This window comes from Aquila chrysaetos, chromosome 2, assembly GCF_900496995.4.
Source record: "Aquila chrysaetos chrysaetos chromosome 2, bAquChr1.4, whole genome shotgun sequence".
NCBI lineage: Eukaryota > Metazoa > Chordata > Aves > Accipitriformes > Accipitridae > Aquila > Aquila chrysaetos.
The window spans coordinates 42,046,426-42,072,220 of record NC_044005.1 but is presented as its reverse complement, the minus strand read 5'-3'; the positions used below and the strand labels follow the sequence as shown (position 1 = coordinate 42,072,220).

Here is a 25,795-nt window from a genome sequence, read left to right as displayed (position 1 = left end):
CAGATCACACTTGAACAATAAAGACTTCAATATTGAAAGACTACAATTTTATTGTACATTTTACATGAGTTAAATGCAATTTTTAAAGGATGCTGAGTTCAAAGAATACGAAAGTCAGCATTCGACTGTTGTAGTTTTATGGTATCTCGTACCTTGTAGCCCCTGCAAGATCTGGATTCTCTGACTTCTCAGTGTACTCATTTCCATGGTTATCTACAAAACAGTTACGGTTTAAATCAGTCCTACTTAAGGCAGTTTTTCAGGCTGCTAACTTCTAGTTCAGAGAGTCTCAAAAACCCACTGTTACCTGTTGCTTTAATACAAGGAACCGTTGAACCTCAACATATGCAGCCTGCAGGGCAGCCTTTGCCTGCAAGAGACTGCTGTCCACACTATGCAGGGACTTGCTTAACTCTTCTTCCCTCAGCGAAATAGCCAACAACTGGTCTACCTGAGAACGTTCTGAAAAAGAAACAAAACATAGAGTACAATTGTACTTGACAATATCACATGTAGTGTATTTTAATGTATCTCAATAAATACTACCACCTTAGAATGTAAAAAACACATAAATTAGGTAAAGCATCCATAGTCATACAAGAAGCTGAAAAGGAACATCTATGCACAGGAAGAGCCATGTCTACATGAAAGAAGAGCAAAGTTGAGTATTCCTCTTTACAGAATCTCAACCACGACTCTAGTAACTATTTCCATCATAGCTTTGCCAGCACTGATTTAGTTTAGTTGAACAAAGTCAATCTCTTCCACAAAGATCTCTTCTTGAAATATACGTGTACATGAAGTACAAATACACACTTTCCATTAATGGAATCTAAAAGGCAAGGGCAAATTTAAGCTAAACAAGATTTAAATTATTCAGTTAATCCAGAAGCGAAGGAAAGGCAGCTTAAGAGAAAAAGAACCCAATGATACAAAATCATTTACTATCTAGGATGATCTTTGGGTCGTGAGACTCATGTTTTCAGTCTCTTGAAAAAGAGTCTCTGAGCACTGTACTCAGTAAAAGATCCTCCTATGCTACTTTCTAAAGTCCTCTGGCATTATAGAGATTCTCCAAGCAAATTAAGTTTCAGTTTGAGCACTCCTCAGTTTCATTCAGGTTATAGTTTCCTTTAGCAGATTTACTACAGTAACGATGATGCTGAAGCAAAGTAATGGGAAAGAGAGATTTTACTAAGTCGAGTGTGTTATTACTCTCCATAACAGACACTAGTCATTGAAGACAGAGGCTGATAAACACCCCCACCTTTTCAAGTAGTGAAATATTAGTTCCCACAAAAAGATCCATATTAACTGCCCTGCATTCCAAACAATTCAATATAAATAAATAATTAAAAAAAGAGAAATGGAACATTTGAAAGCTATCTTATGGACCTCAAACCTTGCAGATGGTAATGCAATGATTTAGTTCCCAAAGAAAACACTGCCTAAAACACAGATGATTCATTTTGATATGCAGTGATGTGGATGTGTTAGGCATGTTTGAGAAAGACCTGTCTAATGCCACAATAAGTTTTCTTTGGTCAGGTGCAAGGAGGAGTGAGACATTCCACATTCATTTCCATTAAAGACAGGGAAGGAGTCAAAAAATAAAAGTATTGCTCGAGATGTCAAAAACAGAACACAGCCCAAGTTATGGTGAGTACAATTTTTCTGGTGAGACCACCCAGAAATAGAAAGGGAAAGTTGCACAGCTGAATTACAAGGGAGTGATGGGTACTTCTCCCTTCAGAACTTCCATCTGAAGAGGCAACAAACCTCTCTTCCCTGAGCAGGGGAAAGCAATGGTCCCATCTGTGCAGCTGGGAACATGAACTGTAGGCAGAAAGGAGGCACAAAGTCTTCTCTTAGAAGTAACTTCTGACAAATTAAGATGGGACTCTTCAGCGTTGCAGACTTGAGAGCAGTCCACCCTATGATCTTCAGTAAGAGCCCAAGAAGCACCAAAGTAACATCAAGTAACTACCATTTTAGCCAAGTCAAAATACTACTAGGTATTTATAACCCCTATACCAGACGCACGTAGGTATGATATTCACTTACCCTTTTTACCTTTGATTTTTCTTCTCTTATTCTTTCTTTCTAGACTAGGGATTTCAGGAGAAGATCCCTCCTGCAAGTAAAATCATTTATTAACAGAAGTTACAAGAACAATTTTGCCTAAATCAAAAAGTCAACCATCCACTGTCTTTTCAACCATTACCTGTACCCACGAAGAAGAATATACAATTAATTTTGCACATTCTTGTATAACTCGTCCTTCCCTCTGCCCTTAAAAGAGGGACGGCACCAAAGTGAGTGCCATGTTTTCATCTCAGCTAGAAATACTAAATAAGCTGACAGCCTTCTACTTGCTCAGATATTTAAGACCACACTTGGGTCAAATTTTCTGCTCTACGGTTTTAGTTGAAAGTCTAGAGGATTAAATCAGTGAGGAAGTAAAATTATCACTGTCTGCATATAACAAACCCTTTTTGAGGATTTTGATCAGAAACATTTTTTTTTTCCCTTTGGGTAAGTCCAAGACAGGACAGTGAAACAAATTCAGATTTAAGGATATCATTTTAAGTACATAATTTTGTAAAAAGCGTTGTCTTTCCTTGCTTGACCATAAAACCAGGAACATTCTAAGGAAAACAAATTTCTACAGCCTAGCTTCCATTTAAAGTTTTGAAACACCAAGACTGTTGCTACAACACCAAGTACTTCCATGGAAATATTTTAATAGCTCTTGTTTCCCAGTACAGCATGCCAGTTACCAAATCAAAATTAAAGAACATTTGCCATTCCTACTAATTAAAAAAGATTAAGCAGAAGTCTTGCATGACTAGAAAATTGAAAATAGAAATGGAAAAGATTCTTAAAGAAAATTAAGTCAAACAAGCAAATTAGTTTGAGGCTATCAATGTACAAGACAATCAAATGGAGAAAGTCCTCCTTGCAGAGATGAGTCCGAGGTCGAGTGACCATTGACAGGGGAAAAAAACATTTTTAGCGCACCAAAGCTGAACAAAATTGCACACTTACTCCAGTTGCTCTTCGCTTCTTTCCAATTCCTTGGCTGTCATTCTGCTCAGTACCAGATGTGCAGCTACTGTCTGTAGCTGCATCTATGTTATTAGACACTGCAAGAAGTGAAGCATTATTTGAAGCTGGACGATTTTCTTCTGAAATTTCTAGTACATTTTGTTTTTCAAGAAGAGGTGTTCTCTTCTCTGGGCTCTCCTGGTCTTGTTTTGTGAGGCCTGTGACCTCAGAGGTGGCCTGTAGGCTGTGTCTCCTTCCACTAGTCTCAGTGCTTTCAGATATAAATGGTGATAAAGGAAGAGAAGATGTCTCCCGTTTCATATCAGCCTCAATATCAGCGCTTGCCTCATACCCAGATGTTATGTGATGTGAGTGGCTGGCTGCAATTATTTGCCTTTGCCCACTTTCCTTTATTTTGGCTTGTTCACTGAAGAAGCTATAAGCAGAAGGATTTCTGTCTGCAATGACACTGCTTTCAGAAAAGCTACGTTTTCTGGCTGAGCCAGGCACTGCTAAGGAAATCCCTTCCCACTGGAATCCTTCCAGAGTAGACAGATCAGATTCTTCACCGAGTTCTAGACCCTCTTGCTCATTTTGAACAAGAGGCACCATTTCTATGCCAAACCTTTAACAAGATAAAAAGAAAAATAAATACACATGTAACAAGCCAGCTAAATCTAGAAAAAAAGCCTCCCACTTCCCCAAATGCACGGTACTGCTTTAAGAGATCTGGCAACTCATTACACTGGTATTCTGTGCTTTCTGTCTCATCTGGCAATGGAGTATCTTTTATGTATCACAAAATCAGATTTAGTGGCTAAGAACCAACAGCATGATTTCCAAGTCAGAAATCATGTTGTTATAATTATTCCAAACCAGGTTTTGAATAAGCAAATATGACACCTTTTCAAGATGCTTCAAAAACTTCAGGTTTAAAGAAAGTTTCAAAAGTGAAGTATTACATAATTGCTTCCTCTAAACACAAAACCAAACTGTGTATCAGATTAAAAGATTAACAAATGAAAAGGGAGCATTTATTCTGCCTGCAGCAATGCAAGCATTTCTCGTAATCCTGAATAAATGAAGAAATAAGCAACTGTCACAGCATTGTTCACAACCTGATTGCATTTTTACATTCTTCCACTTATTAGAACTTGAAAAGCAAATATATTGCTAGTGTCCGTATTCAGATATTAAGCAACAATTATGAACTGATCAAAATTTTTCTGAGCAGCAGACTACTATCACTTATCTATGGATAGACATCCACAGCAGCAAGCAATCATAAAAACTTTAAGTTATTTGTATAGGCAAAAGATCGTGGTATAGCAAGTTTCATTCTGAAGCCTTAGTTTTAGGATTCTGGAATTCATTTCAGATTTGGAGAAAAACAACCCTCCCCCCTCAACACACACACACACAGGCACGGTTAGATCTGAAAGCTACCAACCTTGGTAAACCTTTGCCAAGTTCCTGTTTCTTCTTGGTTACCTGCTGGATGACTTGATCCCAGTTTACATTTCGCCGGGAAGCACTAAGAATCTGCCTGAGGGTGGGTTTAAGCCCTGACTCCTTCTCAATCTCACTTCTCCGATGGCCGCTCACATTCCGAATGCGCCGTGCGTTATTGAGATTGGGCTCTGGAAGATGTGTCCCGGCTTTGCTCTTCAGACTAATATGTCGTGTCAGGTCTCTTTGCAGAGAGGCAGGGAGGCCAAGTTTGCTTAAATCAGGAAGAAGGAGGCCTAGTGACTGGCTTCCTCCTTTTTGCAGCTCATGCTCTGAAGGATTTTCAAAACCTTCCATTTCAAAGTGATCATGTGACTTGACACGCTCTTCATCCCCTTCTCCATCCTGTGAGGAGGTTTTCAAATCCACATGCAAATGGTCCTGACCACTTGACAGAGAAACTGTGGATTCCATCTGAAACGTAGAATCTTTTAGATCAGCAGAAGCAATACTTGAAGCAGCCAGCTTTTCATCATCTTCCTTTTCAGAGGTGGGAGGCTTACCTTCTGGAGTGTCACAGGGTAAACAAGAACTAACGGAAGAACCCAACTTTTCAGCTCTTGCTTCTGACTTCTCACTTCCCATTAAATCATCATCACTCACATCTTCTAATGAATCTAGTCTGAACTCATTCTTTGGTGATGCTTTCCCAGTTTCTTCCCTATTCTGGTCACCTGTATCCTTGCAAGAGCTTAGGGGAGCATTTTGCAAGGAATGGCTGGACTGAACATCTTTCGGGTTTTGTTCTGCTTCACTTAAGTTATTAACAGGCTCTCCAAGATTGCTACCAAGCACACCTTTGCTGCCTTTTAAGTTACCAGCACAAGCACCATGCAGCTTTGATGAATAAGAGGAGAAACTGTTTGTTTCCAAGTTCAGTGCATTCAAATGATTCTGCTCTTCACCACTAGTTGAGGATAACAGAAGCTTGACATTTTTTAAGAGACTGTTTGTGTCTTGCTTTGGGGAAGATAATTTCGTATCTGTGATATTCAGAAGAGGGGATTTCAGTGATGGCATCCTATTACTTTTGCCATCATCTTTGTCAGGCTTTTCACCACTGGAACAGTCTTTCATTACCTTGCAAGAATCAAGGTGATCTGAGGTTACATTAGAAGGGGAAGATGCTTCCCGTTTTTTAAGTTTTGAAAGGCTAACATTGGCTTCACAAGTTTTTCCTTTCACTGATGAATCAGTAAGAGGCATAAATACAGAATCCATTTTATCTGAAGTTTTAGAAACATTATCTTCAGACCGTGGTTGCTGCTCTGCAGCTTTCTGGGATGGGTAGGGAGTCCAGCGATATGTTTTATCTCTGGAAGGACTGCCACTTTTTCCACTGGCTCTTGAAGTTTTGCTTTCTGGTTGCTTCAACGTACCAAAATCCAATGCCCCCTCAGAAGGAAGATTATCACTAGTAAAATCAAGCAAGTCACTCCTATTTTTTCGATCTCTGTATGGCGGAACATCAGTGTCTTTCTCCTGCCGCTGCCATGCATATCTTTCCTTATTGTATTTAATTGGCTCTACCGAATATGTATCTCCTGAGCTTCCAAAATTCCAGCCATTTGCACCATGAGGACTAGATTTCCAGTTTCCTCCATAACTCTTGGAATTCCAGCTAGAAAAATGACCTGTTCCTTCTGAGTGCCAAGTAGAATTTCTCTCCCTGGCACTGTGATGCCAATTTGACGTTCCTCCTCCTCCCCGTCCACTTGAATGCCAACCATTTCCAGAATTTCCATAGTTATGCCGATTTGAAGAGCTTCCTGAAACATTTTGGTGCCACACAGAGCGTCCCCTTGGGCCACCTGAATGTCTGTTTATATTAAGGTTCCTCTGAGAGTGTGAAAATTTGCCTTGTCTAGGACTAATATAATCATCCTTTTCCCACTTCCAGTCCCTTTGTGATGCATTATGATGATGCCACGATGACTGATCATAAGCTTCTCTTTCTTTGTAAGTAGCTCTTTCTTCTCGCCTTCTCTGTGATCTCCTATCATCACATTCTAATTCTTGATTTGCACAGCTTGGTTCAGCTTGCCTACAAAACAATTGAGAATAACCTAAATTCTGATGCCATTCCACTGAAATCCAACAGCGCACAATCCTCATGCATTTTATTTGCACTGGAAGGATTTTTTTTTTTTTTTTTCCCCCATAAAAAGAAACAGATAACTTATTTAGCTGCTTTACTGTTCAGGCTTCTGTAGTGTCTGACCTTCAAAACTAATGTTGTACCTTTATTTAAAGATGATATTTCAAAATTGCTCTTACAAGAACAACTGATTTGGTGCAGGGACAGTTTAACAGACTAATTCTTAAATATTTCTGTTTAACTCAGAAGAAAATATTCCTTTCTATTTACTAGTTATTGGACTAATAAGAAACAAATGAAAAGAAAGCTATTCTGTTGTATAATCTTTGTAATTTCAGTAATCTTGACAGATGAAAAATTCAATAGTAGTGAGATGATTATTTTTTCTGAAGACTATTCTGTTGGTGTTAGATTGCATAACTAAAGTGAACTGATACAAAATAGAAGGAAAGTCAGGCTGAGAAAAGCAGTTATTCTACTTACTGGAGAAAAAAACCCTGAGATCATACCTCAGTTTATAAAACTTAAGTTCAAACACAGATGTAAAATGTCCACAGAAGTTGTACTTCAGATACAAATATATTTTCTCTTGTTCTAACCAACAGACTGGAACAGTCCACAGCATGCAATGCTGAGTCTGTATGAGCCTCCCAGAAGCACTATCTACTGCCCTTTGGATAGTACTTGTGCTTGGCAACTTCCCATGAACACGTGGTAAATTATCACATGTACGTTTAAAGATAAATGCTACCTTAACACCAACAGCTATTCCCAGGGTAAGCAGTCTAAACATTCTAAGTATTTATTCTACCAAGAGAAAAGTTTTTATTAGAACTTTTTCTAAAAACTGATTATAGAAATGCTTCTTCCTGACATCACAGGAATACATTCATTCCAGACCCCTGGGCAAGAAAGACAGGAAACTTTCACACTACTGCTCAAAAACAATTGATTTGAGTAAATGGAAAATTCATATTGTACCACCCTTTAAGTTTTCAACACATTCCAGTTTTGCTAAAAGATGCACAAATAATTACTCTCTAACAGGAAATGGTCTACTGCATAAGATAAAGTGAGCTTTAAGACAAGAATTCAAAGAAACGATGTCTAAGTGATACCGTAAGTTCTAGGAGCTGACTCAACTAGATTATGAGCTAATGGAAACAATTTTGCTGTATTAGTAACTTAATCCATGTACTTTCTTTTTTTCCCCCCTCCAAACCAGCATCCAGCAGAGAGATTTTCTAAGATTTTAGTTGCTTCAGAACACCACTGTACTGACAGCATTACTCCTTTACCATAAAACCAGGAAAAGTGACATTATTGCTACCTACATTGACCAATATGAAAACATGACCATCGTGCAGTACAGGGACACCCTAATATGACAGAATGGTGTCCAAACCAAATAATCTCCACAGATTTATGCACTTGGAGATGCTAACTGAAACTTCTAGCCATGACAAGCAAGAGCTTCTTTCAAAAATCATATGCCCCTTTAATACCATCACCATGCTATAAATTTATTCAAACAATATATTCCCAACTGGAACATCATATTGGCAATGCACACTTGCAGAGCCACATGGAAGATAAAAGGCAATACTTATTACTCTTTGCAGCCTTCCTTCTATTTCATAGTGAGCCTTTAGAATTATGTTTAGCTAATGGTAAGCAGTAAGATAAAACAGGTAAGAAATTTCATTCAAGGATTATGGGATTTCAGTGTGACACTGACAGAACAATCCAATTCCTTTTAAAAATAGATTAAAAGTTTATAACAAAGCATGTTCAGCAACAGTTTCTAAAAGGTCAGGTTCCTATAGGCACCCCCCCCCACCCCAAACAATATTAGCACTACTGTCACACTTATTAAGCCTTTCAGTTAAATGGGATCAAATATTAAAACAAAAACATTAGGGCTCTCAAAACACAAGATTCCACACTGGGGACTGTTTTTAGTCATAATGGAGAATAGTTGCACTTCCTTACTAACAGCAGATCAACCAAACGTGAACATTCAGCAGGATGACATTTACACATTGAAACTACAATATCCACATAGGTCTCTTGGATTGTTCTCATAACAAGTACACTGGCTACAAGCAGTTTACATTTCATGAGCACCTAAGCCTTAGGAGCATATACTAACTGTGTTAAAAGCAATTCTATGACCTAAGAGGAGAAAGGAAAACTCACCGGTTCCGTTCCTTCCTTTGCTTGATTAGTTGAATGAGTTCTTTGTCAAGGTATTCTTCTTCTGCCTCTTCTTTCTCTTCCTCTTTTCTGTCATGGGCATGAACATTGTCTTTGTGCAGCTGGCTGGAGATGTGCTTGGCATATGCTGACAAACCCACCAGTGTCACCCTGCACACCCGGCATTCATGGTTGCTGTCCCTAGGAAGAGAGGCAGAGGGTGGACTTTCAACTCTGCCAACAGGCATGGCAGGTACCTCTGATCTTACTTTGTTTCCTCTGAATGTGCTTGAGTTGAAGGCAACTAGGTTTTGCTCAGTATATTTAAGGTACTTTAATTCTCTGGCTTTTTCTTTCAAGGTCTAGTTTTCTGATGGTCAGTTTCTAAAAGATTTTTTTCCAACAATCAAGAGGTAAAAGACTTAGTAATAAAGCTGCATTAACTGGGAGAAGGAGTTCTTCTTGAATTGTTGTACTCAAAATCTTTTCAGAGGAAACATAGTGAGCGAGGAGGCAGAGTGGAAGGCTTCCAGAGCTAGCAGGAGCTGCTCTGAAGCCCATCCACGGTGCCAGCTGCACTGGGGAAGCCTGGTGACAGCTTCTACATTTAATCCTTGCCTTGAGCCTTCCCCCAGTGAAATTTAGAAAAGGGAGGAGGCAGTACATGGATACAGCCAATCCTGATACAACATAACCTAAACTGGGACAGCTGAGACTGCTGCCTGGAATCCAAAGACTTCATAGCACAGCGAGTAATGGGAGGGTGTCTTCAGTTTGCTGTACTTTATTTGGTTCAAGTGTGCATGAGGTCTGCTTTCTACTTTAGAGAACTTATCTTAAAAAATACAGAAATTATTTCAGCTGGAGGAAGTTGACAGCTGTGTCAGACAAATGGCTTTACTCATGTTTCAGTGAATACTGGATTAAGGTTACAATATTTTTTCTTTCTTTTTTTTTTTTTTTTTAAGAAATTCAGATTTCTAAAAATACCTTACTTGTTCTCCTGACAAATCTTTTCAATACTCCACTGTTAAGGAAATACGTTGTTAATAATAAACCTAAACAAGGAAAATATCTTTACCAGTTCAAAAAAGTCAGAAAAATACTTAATGAGAGTATAGTCCACTGCAAATAATTCAGTGGGACCAAGTTATGACTCAGTGCCTGCCTCCACAACGCTTTCTTCAATTCTGCCATTTAATTCATAAAAGCAGATCTGCATATCCCCATGGCGCACTTGCGACTGAACTGTTGTAATAGTAGCATTATAATACCACCACACAGTTCATAACTGGGGTCAAAAAATTGGTATCCATAAAGGAAAAAGACAAACATGAAACCTTGGTTATTTTAGAGAAAAGTTAAAAATAAAATGAGAAAGAGATCAGAAGATGCACCTTCACTCAAGATACTAAGGCAACGTCCTTATTGGAGTGGTTAATGGAGTGTCAGCAGCTATGTTTTATTTATCCTGGAAATCTGTGGTTTTCCTACTAACATAGTTGAGATATTTAACCAATGCAGTCATTCAGGCACACCTAGAGAGGGTTTTATTTTAGACAGACTAATTAATAAAAATTATACTTTTTACATTTAATTATTTTGTATGTTGCAGCCTAATTTCAGATGAAACAATTGGATAAATTTCATTTACAAAGCCAGTAATTTACAAATTTAGTCTGTATTTTCCAGAGAGGGGTGTACTTCATTTTGCACACTTCACACTCACTAATAAATATTCAAAGCCCAGATACTACATATTGTACTTTGGTTATCTTTATTGGGTTAATGAGATAGCCCAAATACAACCAGCAAATTTTACTGATGCCATTGGAAGAATCCTCTCCACACTCATAAATGGCACAGCTATGCATTGCTACTAAAATTTTTAACTTAGGTCATGACACAAGGCAAACTGCAAATAGAAGTTGTCTTCCTGTTGAAAAAGGTGTTCTTCTTACATAATGTTCCACTTCAATAAGGACATTTCAACAGGAAACACACCTCAGTGGTACTAATTGGGTTTTAGAGAACAATCCAAATCCTTCATAAGACCCATGTTTCAATTCTTTCATAAAACTTTCATCATCCTCATTTATAGACTAACTAAATAAATGCAAAGTTTTACTTAATTTGGACAAAGCCAGTGAGTTAGCAGCTGGCTTAAGGACAAAGAACTTGTTTCTATCACTTCTAACTTGTGAGTTACCAATTACAAAGCTGTGCCTCTTGTACCAACTGAGAGTCTGGAAAGAAAAGACTCAAGTGGGTAGTGACTAGACTTCTCTGTCCTGCTCTTAATCTATATGAACCTAAAGAAAAATCAACACTATTTTTTCTATATGAGCAACTGCTTTAATTGAAGATGAATTGGCTAGGAGTTCAGTTAGTTATACTTAAGAGAATTTAGATTTCCTTTGGTTCTTTCCTTCCCCAATCCCCAATTGTATTAGCCAGAACTGAGCATACTCCACAACATACACTGATCATGTCTACGTATTTCCCTACCACACAGGAACACCACACAATCTTAGTTGTTCAACAAGAAGGCCAAAAGCAGTTTGAAATAAACATGACAAAAGTATTCTCGGTATGAAAACATCCAAGAGCTTTATTTACTGGATGCATGCTTCAAATGGGAGACTCAATGTTCCTCATACAGGAGCATTATTTCACTTGAATTTAAAAAAAAAAACACCAAAAACCAAAACGCTAAAGCTTTGTACTTGACATCCAACTCTCCTTATATATCACATTGCGTAAGACTTCAAGAAGAGGAGAAGAGCCTTAAAATGTTTCAGAAAATTACTCTAGCCCTTGAGATTACTAAGTTAACTTTGAAAGGAGAAAAGTGTGAACCAATGCATGCATTTCCTTTACTTCTTCCCTACAGGAAGTCCAAAAAATTACTTCAGGTAGGATATTAAATTTGAAGGTAGTAATACTTCGAGTAGTATGATACTACACACTTTAATGGTATTATCCTGTTACACAACTAAACCACACTCATGAGGCTGTTCCTTGTGCTTCACATTTTCTACTTGGAGTACCTTTTGCTTTACAAGGCTGTAAGACTCCTAAAAGACTTCTACTAAACTTAAATGGGAAGAAGGAGAGGCGTGGGGTAAGAGAACAAGGTTGCTGCTGCACAGTGAAAAGTGATGTTCATTATTCATTTTGAGAACAAATACCTTCCATGCATTCTTCTGAAAGAAGTAGTGAAGACAGTTACCTTAGTAATAGAAAATGTAATGATGATGAAAAATGTAATTTAATTTCCGTCTTATGGAATAGAAAACCAAGAATTGTCAGATCACTAGCAAGCCACTGCAGACACAATATATAACTTCTAGAAATTACTGTTACCTTCAAAAGTCATAAACTAACTAACTAAATAAACTTAGAAGGCCAGAAATAAGATGCCAAAATACATGACATTTTAAGCTGATCTCAGAATCATTGTCAGAAGAAAGTCCAGAACAGAAATGCTCTACAAGTTAGTTGACCAGAAGCCCTAAGTCCGCTTCTAGTGCAGAGGACATTCTGGTTTCTGAGCTACCCCTTCCCAGCTGCTCAGTAACAGAACAAATCCTTTTCACGCTCAACAGGACAGATATCAAATAGCATGATGTGCTTGATCCCAGGCACATTTTCAGAATGTTCTTAGCTCCCAAGACCCAGTTGTATGGGGCACAGCAGAGAAGACGACAAAATTATCTGGGGTTTTTTGGTTTTCTTTTCTTTTTAAGTATCTGAATTCAGAACAAAAGAAACCCAAGAAACATAGGGTTGAGCAAGGGATAGCAATGGCAGGAGAAAAGAAAAAAAGAGGGTGTGGAATTTTTATGCTCTCTATCTTTACTACAAAGCTTTTTTTTTTTTTTTTTTTTTTAATGAAACAGCTTCCAAAAAGCTGCTTTCATACATTTTCTCAATGTGACACAAGAACAACTTTGTTAATCTGGACAACTTGAAGATTTTCTGAATCCCACTAAAACAAATTTAATTTCAAGAGGGAAAGATTATTTAATTTTCTTTCTGATATATTTTAACATTTTGATAGGCCACACAACCCCTGCCTAAAGACAGGCTGGTGATGGAGATTCTGAAGATGGAAGTTCTTTTCCCACTTTACTAACGTGCTGTGAAGCTCCAGCCAATTTAATCAAATATTAAATGGAAGTAGAAATTAGACAACAGAGGTTATTTACTGACAGTCAATATGCACTTCAAGGTAAGCAGTATCTTTTTATTTATAGTCCTGAAATAAGGGTTATTTTTTTATTTTAGAGAGAGAATTGGAAATGCTAGTGGATGTAAGTGGGCATACACATATGCTACAGATTTTCTGGAAGTCTTAACCTAAAAACATTTTAAGGTGCTGATTTAGAGAAACTACAGCAACACTTAGCAATTATACACAACAGTAGTATAAAATACTATACAGCTGGCTCCAACAAATGTCTTCATCTGTGGCATGTATGTAATACAATCTTGTACTCCAAACGTGGATGCTGTTCTGCAGCTCTATGTATGCTTTTCACATAAGAAGTTACTGAAGAGAAATAAGTTTCTAACTTCCTCTATTTTAGAAACATTATAAAACAAAACAGTTTAAGAGTTTTACTAGAATTCAACCTGGCACAACTTAACTACATTGGCATTAGTATCTATCACAGTACAGATCAGAGTTTTAATTTCACTCAGCCTTTCTTTAATAGTTAACTCCTTAAAAAAAGGGCCTCGAGCCCTAACAGCTGCTCTCACCTTACACAAAACAACAGAATAAAAGCTACATGAATGAAAAGCTAGCATGCAAACACAAGTAGTCTACAGATTTTCTTCCCTGGATACAAGATGGATGTCCTGACAAAATGGATCTCCCACACCTCTAAGAGTTGAAAGAGGATCACTTTAGTCCTTTAAAAGATGTTTAAAAGAGATTTGCCATTTCCATATAAAATTTGTACTGCAAAATGATTAAAAATTAGTTTGTAGATCATATACATAAGTGCAGACTATCTGATCCCTCTGGCTACCTCAACCTCAAACCCCATACACCTGAAAGCACTTTTAAGTGCACTCTGGTTACAATCTGATTCCATATTATCAGGATGATACTTGAATACCCCTTAACTCCCACCTCCTGCTTCCACAGGTTGGAAATAAAACCAAGGAAATCAGAAGGAAAACACCATCCACGATGGTTAGGTCCCTTAACCAAACAACTGGACCAGGGTAGCAGAGGACAAGGCAGTCACTCAAGTAGATGCAGACTTTACATCCAAGATATCAGTCTTCTCAGAGTGGCTTAAAAGATCAACAATTGTTTCTACATCATTGAAAACTTCTAAAAAACATTTTAAAAAGGAAAATACCAGTGGTCATAATTCTGTCAAAAGCAGAATTCTAGTGCTTCCAAGAAACCAAGCATGAAAATGCCAAGACTTAAAAAACATGTTCTTTAATTTTATTTCACTGCAGTCCAAGAAATACAGGAAAGCCTTCTTCCACATTGTTTGCCTCAAATTTTTGACATTAAGAGAACATGTTCATTGCCAGCTTTATCACAAGGCATGCAACTAAGTGATGCATAAAAATAAATTGTGCAGTTCATCTTATATGGGAAATAGGACATGAGTTCTTCCAGAGAATGACATATAAAATGCATAGAGAGGAATGATGCAAGATTGTTCTCATTCATACCTTCCCTTCAGGTTTTCAAGTTCTCTGTGGTGAAGCATGCTTCTCATGTGTTCTTCCATCTCCTTCAACATGGGGAAAAAAGTAAAATTGGTCAAAACAAAACAAAATGGTGTATCATGTGAAAAGCTCACTTTGGAGAACTCTCCTGCCTTGCAGGAAGGTGTACTCTACTCCTGTAGGGCTACAGCAGTTGCCATTCCCGTTTCTATGACCATGAAAGTACAAGCAGTCACACTCTCAGGAAGTCATATAATGTTACCTTTCCTGAGGAAGGATGCACAGGAGTCATTAGAATTCAACAGAAGGGGGGCAGAATTCCAGGAGAAAGACAAACAGGAGTGCATGTAGCAAAGCTTATTACACTGATTTTTGACAAATTACTATTGATCATCATTTTTATTAAAAGTCTCATTGAGACCACTCTCCAGAATCACAGTACTTAAAACAGTTTTTGTGCAATCTGAGCAGACTCTCTGTATTTGTATTATGATAGAGCTGTAATTTCATCATCACTATTTTACTGTGCTAGATGCGCTTCAGAAACTGAGATGTACATAACATCCCAGTTTGTTGTTTACAGCACCCTTGATCTGTGAACTGCAGTGCTGTTATAATTAATTGCTATTGAAAGAGAGCTGCTGGAAGAGAAAGAATGTTTGTAATTCAGTGAAAGGAAGCAGTTCAGAAGATTTAACTTTCTCTTTGTGTTTAAGCCAAAGTGTTTGGAATTCTTCAAAGAACAGATACTAATCACTATCCTCTTTAGTCCTTGAAATCCCATCTGCAAAGGGAAAGATACATCTTCAGTGTTGGACAGTTGTGTGAATTAATACATTGGCATTTGCAAGGTACCCACGTGGGTAACCAATATATGAAGGTCCATTAAAAAACAGTCTGTTTCAATGCAGGCTTTGCATGATATGCAGTACACAGAAGGTACACACCAAATTGACACATTAATGAAAACACATTCTGGGCTGCATAATTCCACATTCTCCTTCCATACAGAAACACAGACATCCCAAAAGGAATTAAAAAATTGTGTATTACAGTATACTGAACATACCATAATTTATAGCTAAATGAGTTTGAGTGCTTTTCACTTTAGTATCTTTATACAATATGAAAAACTCAAAGACCTGAATATTTTTAACATTCAGAATCAAGCATACTGCACAGGTCATTTCAAGAAAGATACTCTAAAGCACATGCAAATATATTATTTGATTTGTGATAGACCTAGATCAATATATTCCTGGTAGACAGAAAAACCCTTACACTTCGCACAATTTTAAAATTGAAGTATTACACACATTTCTTATTAGTATCTTCATGTTGGTATCTACCAACAGCTGTAAAGCATTAATTATTTACCTTTTTTGAGCTGTACACAATGTGACATAATATGCATTTTCGTTCTCGAACCATGCTTATTACTCTGGAAAGATCTTATCCCATACCTGCAAATAAAAATAATTTAAAAAGAACCAACATTCAGGATTACGTCTTTTTTTTTTATTAATCTTTTTTAGTAAGGAAGTAAAAATAAGTTACTATTCATGAAAACACTTGTGCTGAGTTTCTTTAAGTTTCTTGTACATAGTCAATATTCTTCAAAAAAAGGTAAGGTAGTTTTGAATAGTCATCTAAAACAGCCATAATAAAAAGTAGCTTTCCTTTTCTTTCATTTTGCTCCTTGTCCTCCAAGACATGGCACTCATTCTATAAGCAGAGATCTGTAGGAATCCCCTCAGCTACTCAAATCAGATTAACAGAACACTTTTCAACTAGGATGACGAGTGGAAGTTAAGGAATTAGGGAAACCAAGCAGGGCAAACTCAGATCTTTATTTTGGTACACAGGGCAGCTCAAGGAAGATATTTAAGGCCCTAGGAAAATGAAATGAAGGCCATTCATGACATCAAAGACTGTTAGTCTTCAAGGTTTATCAGTCCATTTATTCACCATAAAATAAAACCTAAAGTGGTTTAAATTCAGTATTTTTCTCATTAACCTCCCTAAGAGCTAGACATATGCATGTACTGAAATACTCAATTTAGACAGCATCTTGAGATACATTCTCTAACACCATGCTCTACATGGCACCTTCTGTATTTGAATCATTAATAAAAGCTATTGATTTCCATTAATTAGTCCCAAGAGTACAATATTATTCAAAACTTTGCACCAGAATATTAAACATTTTAACACTGATCTACTTAAGACTTGTATATATATGCAAATGAAAGCACCTGCAGGTCAAATTAAATGCCATATGTATTTTGTCATAATGTTTAATTTATAAGGAGAGCAATCAAATTAGAGAGGTACATAACAGTCTAGGTTATAATACAAAGACAGACATGTCTGCATAAGTAACAGGGTATAATCTTTGCCCTTTCTTTTAAGAGAAAGACACTAAAATGCAGAATGATCAAGCATTATAGTAATTTTTTATTGACTTCGCAGAGGCAGTTCCTCACCCTAAAGTGGAAAGAAATGTATCTTTTTACTACTAGGCATTTTTAGATCTCCACACAGAAAGACAAATCCTTCCAAGCTTTGCTATCTGACTTTAGTCAACTTCAGAGCTAACTTAGCTAATATCATCAAACTTAACCTACAAGAGCCTTTCAACAGTTCACCTCCACAGCTTACCCTACAAAGTTAATTCTAATTATTTACCATCAACCTTCTGTATCAGGGGCATCAAACCCTCTGACTAGAAGCTGTGAACAAAGGGCAAGAACTGGATTTTTACGAAATCCAGGTCACCTAGAGTTAAAGCAGCTCTGACATTCAGTGGTAGTGTCCAACTGGAAACAAACAAAAATAAGCAAGTAAAACCACACCCACTCTAATTCCAAAATGTCCTTCTTTGATAAATAACTCTTTTCCTCCAGATTTGCATGTCCATTTACAGTTATGTATGCACCAGCATCTGTCCAGCTTAAAGGGGAAGGAACTGAGAGTTGCAATAGCCCTTTCACCTTTAGACAACAGAGAAAGCAGTTTCCTCCCTATAAAAATCCACATCATCATACCAAAACAAACACACTTAAAACACAACAGGAGATTCAATCATCTTTTTATGTTCCCTAACCAGCATTTCTAGGGTGCCATTCTTCATCTCACTGAAACACCCAATAGTGTTTAAATATGCATTCTCTAGCTTCATCACATGGGCACCTGATGTACTCGAACCATTAGTAAGAGCTATTTATTTTGACAAATCACCCCCAAGAAAGGTACAAGATCATTCAGAACTTTGTACCAGCCTAAGTCATATAGAGTATGCATATAAATTCATATGATATCAGTGATGTGCATGCAAAAGCACCTGCTTTCATGGAAGGTCACAACGCAGAAATACCAAGTTTTGGAACAAATTAGTTTGAAACCACATATAAAGAGTATAACTTGTTTTTAAATATATTTCAACTGAGACAGCAGTTAAGGAAAGTTTAAGCTAATATGAGTAGAGACAGAAAATGAGATATTTCAGCCTCATGATTTTCCAGGTTATTAGGTGAGTCTAGGAGCACATCATCAACATACTGTTTATACACAATCTGTGCAGCTGCAACAAGTATAAAAGAATTATTCATTATTATAGACAAGTGACAAAGGTTTGGATGCCTACCCAATATAGGAAAGCTGTTTTAATGTAATTAGTATGAAGTTACACCTGAAAAGCAAGGGCGCTAATCATTGCACCAATTTCAGATACTTCCTTTTGCATTAAAATATTCTGTACTCCCCCAACATTCTTCACTAGCACTACTTTGTAGTTTAGTGGAGTAATACCCTACATGTGCTCAGGCTCGTGTTCAAGATTACTAAAGTATTTACAGAATTCATTCAGCACAAGGGTGAAACAGCAGCATGGGACTTAAATCAGGAAAAGCAGCCCAGTGAAGTATGGTGACTTGCTGACACCAGTTAGCACATAACATTAAAAAGCTTTCACAAGTAGAGCTAACATTACACCTGTTTTGGCTAATTAAAACATATAGTAACTACGCATGATTACAGGAAGAGTTTTAGGCTAACTGCCCAATCAACTGGGCATTACTTATGACAGTACTAAAAATACTAATGGAATTCAAATGCTATTGGATGTCACTATGAAAAGTGAAACTTTCACCTCAGCAGAGAGGAGCCCTTAGAGGCAAGGACTCAGCTGTAAAGAGATTCAGTAGATGCTACAGGGACTGGGAAAAGACAGACCCACATTCTATTTCTAGATCACCTCTTGACTTACTGTCTACATAGAGATAAACCACTTCCCTTCATCCTTAGCTTTCTCCCAAATTCTGCTATAAAACCCATGGCTCACTTTAATGAAGTACTTCAATTTCACTGTAAAAGAACTTTCATGAAGTACTTCAAAAAACATTATAAATTCAAGGTATTCTCTCACTCACTATGCAACAGTGACAAGAAGCAGACAGCTTTTGAGTCACGTAGCCAGTGATGGCATTTCATCTCATCATACACTGTCTGTTCCATCACAAAACTTTCATACCGAGAAACTTCAGAAACAGAGCTTTCTCTACATAAATGCAGGCATATTTGAATTCCTAACAAAAGAAAAAAATCCCATACTTTAAACACCAAACAACCTTCAAGCTTTTATCAGATTTAACAGTTTGTGCTTCTGAAATCACCAACTGGCTGCATAGCATAGGAAATTACTTATGGAACGTTAATAGGAAAATGAGCTACTCTAAAAAATGAGCAAACTGCAAGCAAAGATAAGGTTTTGCCAAAATGACCCCACCACCATATAGAAGAGAAATACGTCAACAGCAAAATGTAAAGCCTTCAAAACAAATGAGATAATATGGCAACTTTCTATTTTGAGAGAATATAACTGTTCAGTGGGTGATTTTTTATTTGTTTGTTTTAAAGGGAAGGGATGCATTTTACAACTGTGTGGTGTAAATGCAACTTGCCCAAATCCTGCACCTGCCCAGAGCTTGGAAACACCACACAGTTTTAATTAACTTAAGCAAGTCTGCTATGGAGATTTTTGGAGAATACTTCTCACAAGTAAAAATAGTCTACAAAGAAAATAAGGCATTAGACTACTTCCTGCTACAACATCCATTTGTCCACAGTTATTCAACCTTACCGGATAACATACATTAAAAATGTACGTCAAGGTTAAATCTGCTACAGATCAGTGGCTGAACACTGACTATATAAAGCCACAAGTGTCATGGAGTGGGGCGGGCAGCCCAGCATTCCAGCTGCCTAGAAATCCTCAGGAGGACTCGGAGAGATCAGCAGTGCTGGCCTGTCTAAAGGCCTGCCTAAATGCTGCATGTCCCTACAGACAGCAGTGGAAACTCTACCCTTGACAAGAACGGGAGTCTAGAAGTTCACCGTGGCAGAGTGCTCTGCAGCAACATGCTCCTCAGCTCCTCACAGGGATGTTGCTCCTCCTGCTTTAGCGACTTCTCTCCTGCAGCAACCGATTGCACGTCCTAGTTGAGCTGTAGAACAGTAATACAGCTGCCACAGACGTGAGAAAGGACAGGAGAGCAGAGAGGAAAGAAGCAACTCATCACAAAGCGCATTCATGAAATCTTTAGTTGGTTGATGGGAGGAAGTGGTGGACACAAAGTCATTTTGACTTGGACAGAAGCCTCTTGCTCAGAAGAATTAGGAAGGGAATTGTATTTAGGCTCTGGGAAGCACTTAATCACTGCTAGGCTGCACCATATGTAGTTTGAAGATCAGCACAATTTATTTTGCTAACCTGCCAAGAAGCCTGGTCTTTTCACAGGAAAACCTGGAGAACCCCACATAGGCCTTTGAAAGCTGTATCCAACCACCTATTTTGATAAACAAATGCTACAAAGCAGTTAATGATTGCTAATCTAACTAAATAATGATTTATTAAAGCCTAGTAATAGAGAGAGATTTTCTTAAGGAAAAATTTTATGACTATAAAACCACTTCCCTGTATTACACACTGCTCCAAACATCAAAGCCCTGTACTGCTGTTGAGAATGCCGTACAAAACAAGTAATTCATCATAACAAGACAGAGACCTATGCTCAAATTTCATCACCTCCAGCAGAATTTTTGTGGAATAAAGCACCAATATTCAAAGACTATCTCTCCTTCCCAGATTCATTGCCCTTGAGGCATCTGAAATCACTACGCATCCCCTTACAAGACCATAACTTTTACCAATTACCTTAACATTACTTCTGGGCATATGTGGGAGGCACTTTAACCTTCTATGATGCTGATCTTTGCAACCTAACCAGATCAACAGACAGGAACTTAAGGACTTCCTAAAGTTAAGTCATGACTAACAGCATTATTCTCCTCTAGCACACTATCATGCACTGTACAAACTACTTTGTAGTCACAGGTGGATTTTTTTTTTTAACATGGCTAAGGAGAGAACTATATTACAGCCCAGTAGTTAAAATACTTGTACCAGAAGCAAGACTTTTAAGGTAAATTCCTCCCTGCTTTCCAAGATTTAGCTTCATCCCCATGACGGACTGAGGGTACTCTAAACCCCTCAGCACTGAAGCAGCAACAACGCACAGCAAATGTTATAACTGGGCAGCTGAGCGCTCAACTGTTTTGACATTGAGCCAGAAGGAGAGAAGAGTTATTTCACAGATCAAAGTTCTTTAAGTTCCTGTTAAAAGCAATAAAGTTGACTCCACTAACTAGCCTAGAAGACATCTAACAGAAACTGTTTGCATGCTATCCCATGAGTACGGCTGGCTTTTTACAATATATAGGGAAGGTATACTGGAGATAAGGAGACTGCAGAGAAATACTTTAAACAGACCAGCACAGGAACACCTGGCATAAACACAGAGTTTTCACTGATGTCTATTTTTATTTCAAGTAAATCTAAGAATGGAGTACAGACCAGAACAATATATACACCCTAAGTCACAATCAAACTGCATCTTTCTAATTCCCTACATATAAGCAATGCTAATAATCTCCTAATATCCAAACTAAGTTTTCCTTGCTGTAAACTGAGATGACAATTCCTCCTTAGTGGAAGTAAATTACTTACTGCTCTTGCTTGTGATAGCTTTTTACGCACTGGGAGATTCAGGGATATCCGCTGTCCTAATTGGAACGGAGAGCTCTTCAGCATCATTGCTGTATGCTGTCATTTACAACACTTAAAATCCATACACCTGGAAAGCTTCTGTTTTCCCCTATACTGCCTGTTCATTTTTAGACATATGCAAACTCTTTTTCTTCAGATGTTTTCCGCAAACACCACATTTCCTAAACCTACTAAAATTGCCATTCCTCTTTCCAAATTACCCACAACACTAAAAGAAACGTCCAAAACTGGATATAGTATTCCAACTAAGACCCCTATGAGCACCCTTTGGAGAGGGGAATTGTCTTTGTACGCCTACTACCATTACAGCCTCCAACATAATTGATAATGACTGAGACAAAGTCTTATTAAGAAGCAACATAGTGATCCACATGATGTGGGACAAATAAGCTAACTGATTTAGATTTTTCTGTGACTTGCAAAAGAATTCACGCTTATTCCGATAACCTTGTCTTCAACAAACAGACCCTCATAATAACAGAAATACCTACTACTTAATTTTAAACATATTTCTGTAACATTTAGCTGTATCTTTTTTTTCCTTCCTAGGGTATTTAAGCTTATAACACCCTTCACAGGTATGCATACTATGTCTCTTTCACCGATTAGAAGTTAAGACCAGGGACTCAGAAGCCAAATCAAAACAGACTACTTTATACATCCCATCTATTGCAGTTCCACAGAAGCAGGTACCTGGCCTTGGCAAAATGACTCAGACTCCCTAAGAAAGATCTACACAGACACAAGAGAGCATGTAGGAGAGCATCCAGTCAGTCACTGAGCTTTTTCTATTCATACAGTCACTACAGAGTATGAAGAACCACTGGAGAGTGAGTTGAGGCACTCAAGCCAAGGTAGTCAGGTCACTCTTCAGCATATGGAGCTTTGGTGCCAAGTAAGTTCAAGTTAAGGATCCCAAACATTAACACAGCAGTCATTAACAACCAGGCAATAGAAATACAAGGGTCTGCCTGAATTCTTACATCTCTGTAACACAGTTTGTCCCAGGGCTGAATATTAGCGGCTCCGACAACATGGGATCAAAATATAAAATAGTCTAGGACTAGATGAGAAAAATCCCCTATACTACAAATATGAAAAATATTTTTATAAAAACAAAGAAGTTATTGTAATGCATAGTATCCTCTTTTTTCCTATAACCGGCTTGAGTCAGATAATGTCTCAAATCTTATGACACCATCTGGTGGCAGAGTTCACAGAAAATGATTAACAGATGTTTAAAAATTTGATTCTGATGAAATTTAAATTTGATTCCAGATGTCTTATGAATTTTGTCTTTACGAGATAAAGAGGAAAAATTCAATGGAAAAATACCTTAATTTTACGTAGATGAGGTTCTCTACAAGTCTTAGTATCTCTTACACAATTTTGATATGTATTTATAGGATAGTGATTGCTGTTATTCTTTGTACTGGATATCACAGTCCTGCATAAATTAGATGCATTCAGCTGACATCTCTTCAAATGTGTGACATTTTTGGACATATGGACTAGAAGTTACCCAAAGTTTGGTCACAGCGACCAAATTGACTCAGTGTGTTGGCTTGTTCCAAATTGAAAACACTAGAATATAGCGCCTATTTAACAAATTTTACCTACAAAAATCAGTGGAACATACGTGGTGGTGCAAATGCAGTTGCCTTGTACTGCCAGTTCAGTTGAACTCAAGCAAGTACTTAAAAAAAAAAAAAAGTTATACAGTTGCCTTTAATAGAACGGACTTCAGAATAGGAATCTATTTTCCAAGGTAAGAAGTTACAAAGCCATACTGCACTGGCCCTTAGAACCTACAATATTCATCCCAAATATTGCAGTGCTAATGGGGAGATACTTTCAAACTTCAGCAAAACTATTAACAAAATTTTTGGAAGGCTTAAGTGGTTTTTTTAGGCTAGGATCTATCAGTTCAGCAAAACAGTCAATTACTTTAACACAGTAATTGAGGTTGACTGCAAAAAATAGCAAATAAAAAAAGAACAGAAATAACCAGCAGAGATATAGGAAAAGCAGCCCCAGGAACTCATGCTGAAAACAAAGTCCATCAAACCTCAATCCTCTTCTCTCTCAGGTCACACCTCAGAACTCACCTGTTCTACAAAGCCCTTTAAAGCTGCACTTCAGAAGGTAAAAAGGAAAATTTCCTCCTTGCATGAGACTATTGTTATCAAACAACTATCACTAAAATATACTTAAGTATAAACTTTAATCATCAATGCCATTTCTATCCAATGTTCATAAACTTTTCTGAGGTGAAGTTCATAAGCACCCCTGAACAGTTCCTAATATAAGTTTGCACATGAACTACCTGCTTGCAGCAATGAATGATTACTTTTAAATACCTCACATTTCACTGTACTATTAAGACTCATTTCACACTATCAGTCCCACTCCTTTCAGGTTACCAGACATTTATCATCACATTCATACCTGCTTTCACTACGACACAGTTTTTTAAGCCGTATGTTATGAGAAAGTTAACTAAGCAACTCTGTATCCAAAGCCACACTTCAATCCTGGAAAGGCTTCCAGCAGGTATGAAGAGACAGCACGACAGCTACACATCCGCAACAGAGAACCTGCTCTAACAAAGCTTGTATTTAACAGCACAACAAAGTTCAGGGATCACTGCAGCAATAAGGGATGCTCACAACGCAAAGCAAGACGTATGCCCGCCCCAAGGCAAGGTGCCCCCTGCAGCCCCTCTAGGCCGGGCCGGGCCTGCCCCGCTCCCCTCCCTAGGCCGCCCCCTCCGTCAGAGCCAGAACGGGAGCCGGAGCAACCCCCCATCACCCCCGCTGCCGCCACAGAGCTCCCGCAGCCCTCTGCTCCCCCTAACCCCGGTACTCACACATCACACCCCTCACCAGGCCAGCGGCCCGGAAACCCATCCCCCTGCCGGGACCGACCAGGCCCGGCCGCCGCCTGCCCCGGGGCCCGCCGCCCTCACAGCACCAGCGCCGGGCCGACCCCACAGAGACCCGCGGCGCACGGCGGGGCGGGGCAACCGCCCAGCACAGCCAATGCGCCGGCAGGAAGGCGGCCGCGCTGCGCGCCGGAAGGTGCGCCTGCGCCTCCGCGGTGCCTGCCGGGAAACGTAGTCCTGGCGGCCGCACACCGGGGCAGGGGCGCCATTCATTGCGAGGGCAGCGGCGCTTGCTGGCAGTTGGGGGCCTTTACCTGCTGATAAGGATAATAAACGTTATTATTATCCGTAAACGTAGCGCTATAGGCACACGTAGCGCCGCGTGCTACCGCTCTAAAAAGCGGGCACTGAAGACCGCAGGTGCCTCAGCAGCCAGAAGCCGCCGACATCGTGCTGGGCCAGCCCTGCCGCGTCTGGGACACCTGCCCCGAGAGCACGCTGAAAGACAGAAAGACAAGAGCGTGTGCTGCTTGTGCCCAGGCCAGGCAGCGTGCGATACGCTCTAGCCCACTGGGACTTTTTAAGAAGCCAAACCCTACCAGGGCTCTGAACGTCCTGAGAGGGAGAGAAGGGAAACCGAGGCCCCGTTCCGGGATCACAGCGGTTTCACTGGAAGAGGGGCCTTGTACCGGCTCGAAGAGCCGCCTAAGCTGCTGTGGGCCTCGGTGCTGCGAACGCTCCGAGCGGCACTCCCAGTTAGCAGCCTCCCTAACGGCAGGCACGGGATCCTAACGGCAGCCTGAGCAGGGAAGAAGTTACCCACGCCCAAGAAAGAACATGTCTCAGGAAAGGCTACCCAGCTCAGGTACGAAAGTTGAGGTCCGTGATTCCGAACGGCAGCTTTCCCTTTCTGCCCTCGTTCTCTTCTCCGGTGACAGAAAAAGGGCTGACACGCTTCCTCCCGATACAGAGTAACTTACCCGGAGAAAAACCCCACTGATATAAATAGGGCTATTTCTGTACTGCGCCATTTGTTGACGTAGCTACAATCAGCGAGGCCTGACGGCACGGCCACCGCGCTAACACCGCAGGCAGCGCATCGCCGAGATAAAGAGCGGGACGCCGACGCATGCGCACAAGCCCCCGCGTCGCGCCATGTTGGGTGCACACGGGCCGCACGCGGCGGCCGACGTCAAGCCCGGCTTTCCCGCCACCCTGCCTGTGGCGGGGG

At 39.2% G+C, this 25,795-nt stretch overlaps 1 protein-coding gene across 3 annotated transcripts in view; it reads right to left on the bottom strand.

Annotated features, from left to right (window-relative positions):
* The window catches only part of ZNF106 (zinc finger protein 106), a 43,991-nt gene extending 19,300 nt beyond the window's left edge, over nucleotides 1-24,691 (bottom strand). For 2 of the 3 annotated variants that reach the window (XM_030033858.1, XM_030033877.1), the window contains exons 1-9: nucleotides 24,550-24,691; nucleotides 15,932-16,017; nucleotides 14,558-14,619; nucleotides 8,855-9,052; nucleotides 4,499-6,601; nucleotides 3,049-3,673; nucleotides 2,065-2,134; nucleotides 308-462; nucleotides 153-213 (exon numbers count right to left, since the gene is read on the bottom strand). In XM_030033858.1, coding sequence (XP_029889718.1) covers nucleotides 153-213; nucleotides 308-462; nucleotides 2,065-2,134; nucleotides 3,049-3,673; nucleotides 4,499-6,601; nucleotides 8,855-9,052; nucleotides 14,558-14,619; nucleotides 15,932-15,985 — 3,328 coding nt within the window. In that variant the 5' untranslated portion in view covers nucleotides 15,986-16,017; nucleotides 24,550-24,691. Of the gene's footprint in view, nucleotides 1-152; nucleotides 214-307; nucleotides 463-2,064; nucleotides 2,135-3,048; nucleotides 3,674-4,498; nucleotides 6,602-8,854; nucleotides 9,053-14,557; nucleotides 14,620-15,931; nucleotides 16,018-24,128; nucleotides 24,391-24,549 lie in introns of those variants that run through there. The other variant, XM_030033868.2, reaches the window with a different exon arrangement.
* Nucleotides 24,692-25,795: the final 1,104 nt, after the last annotated feature.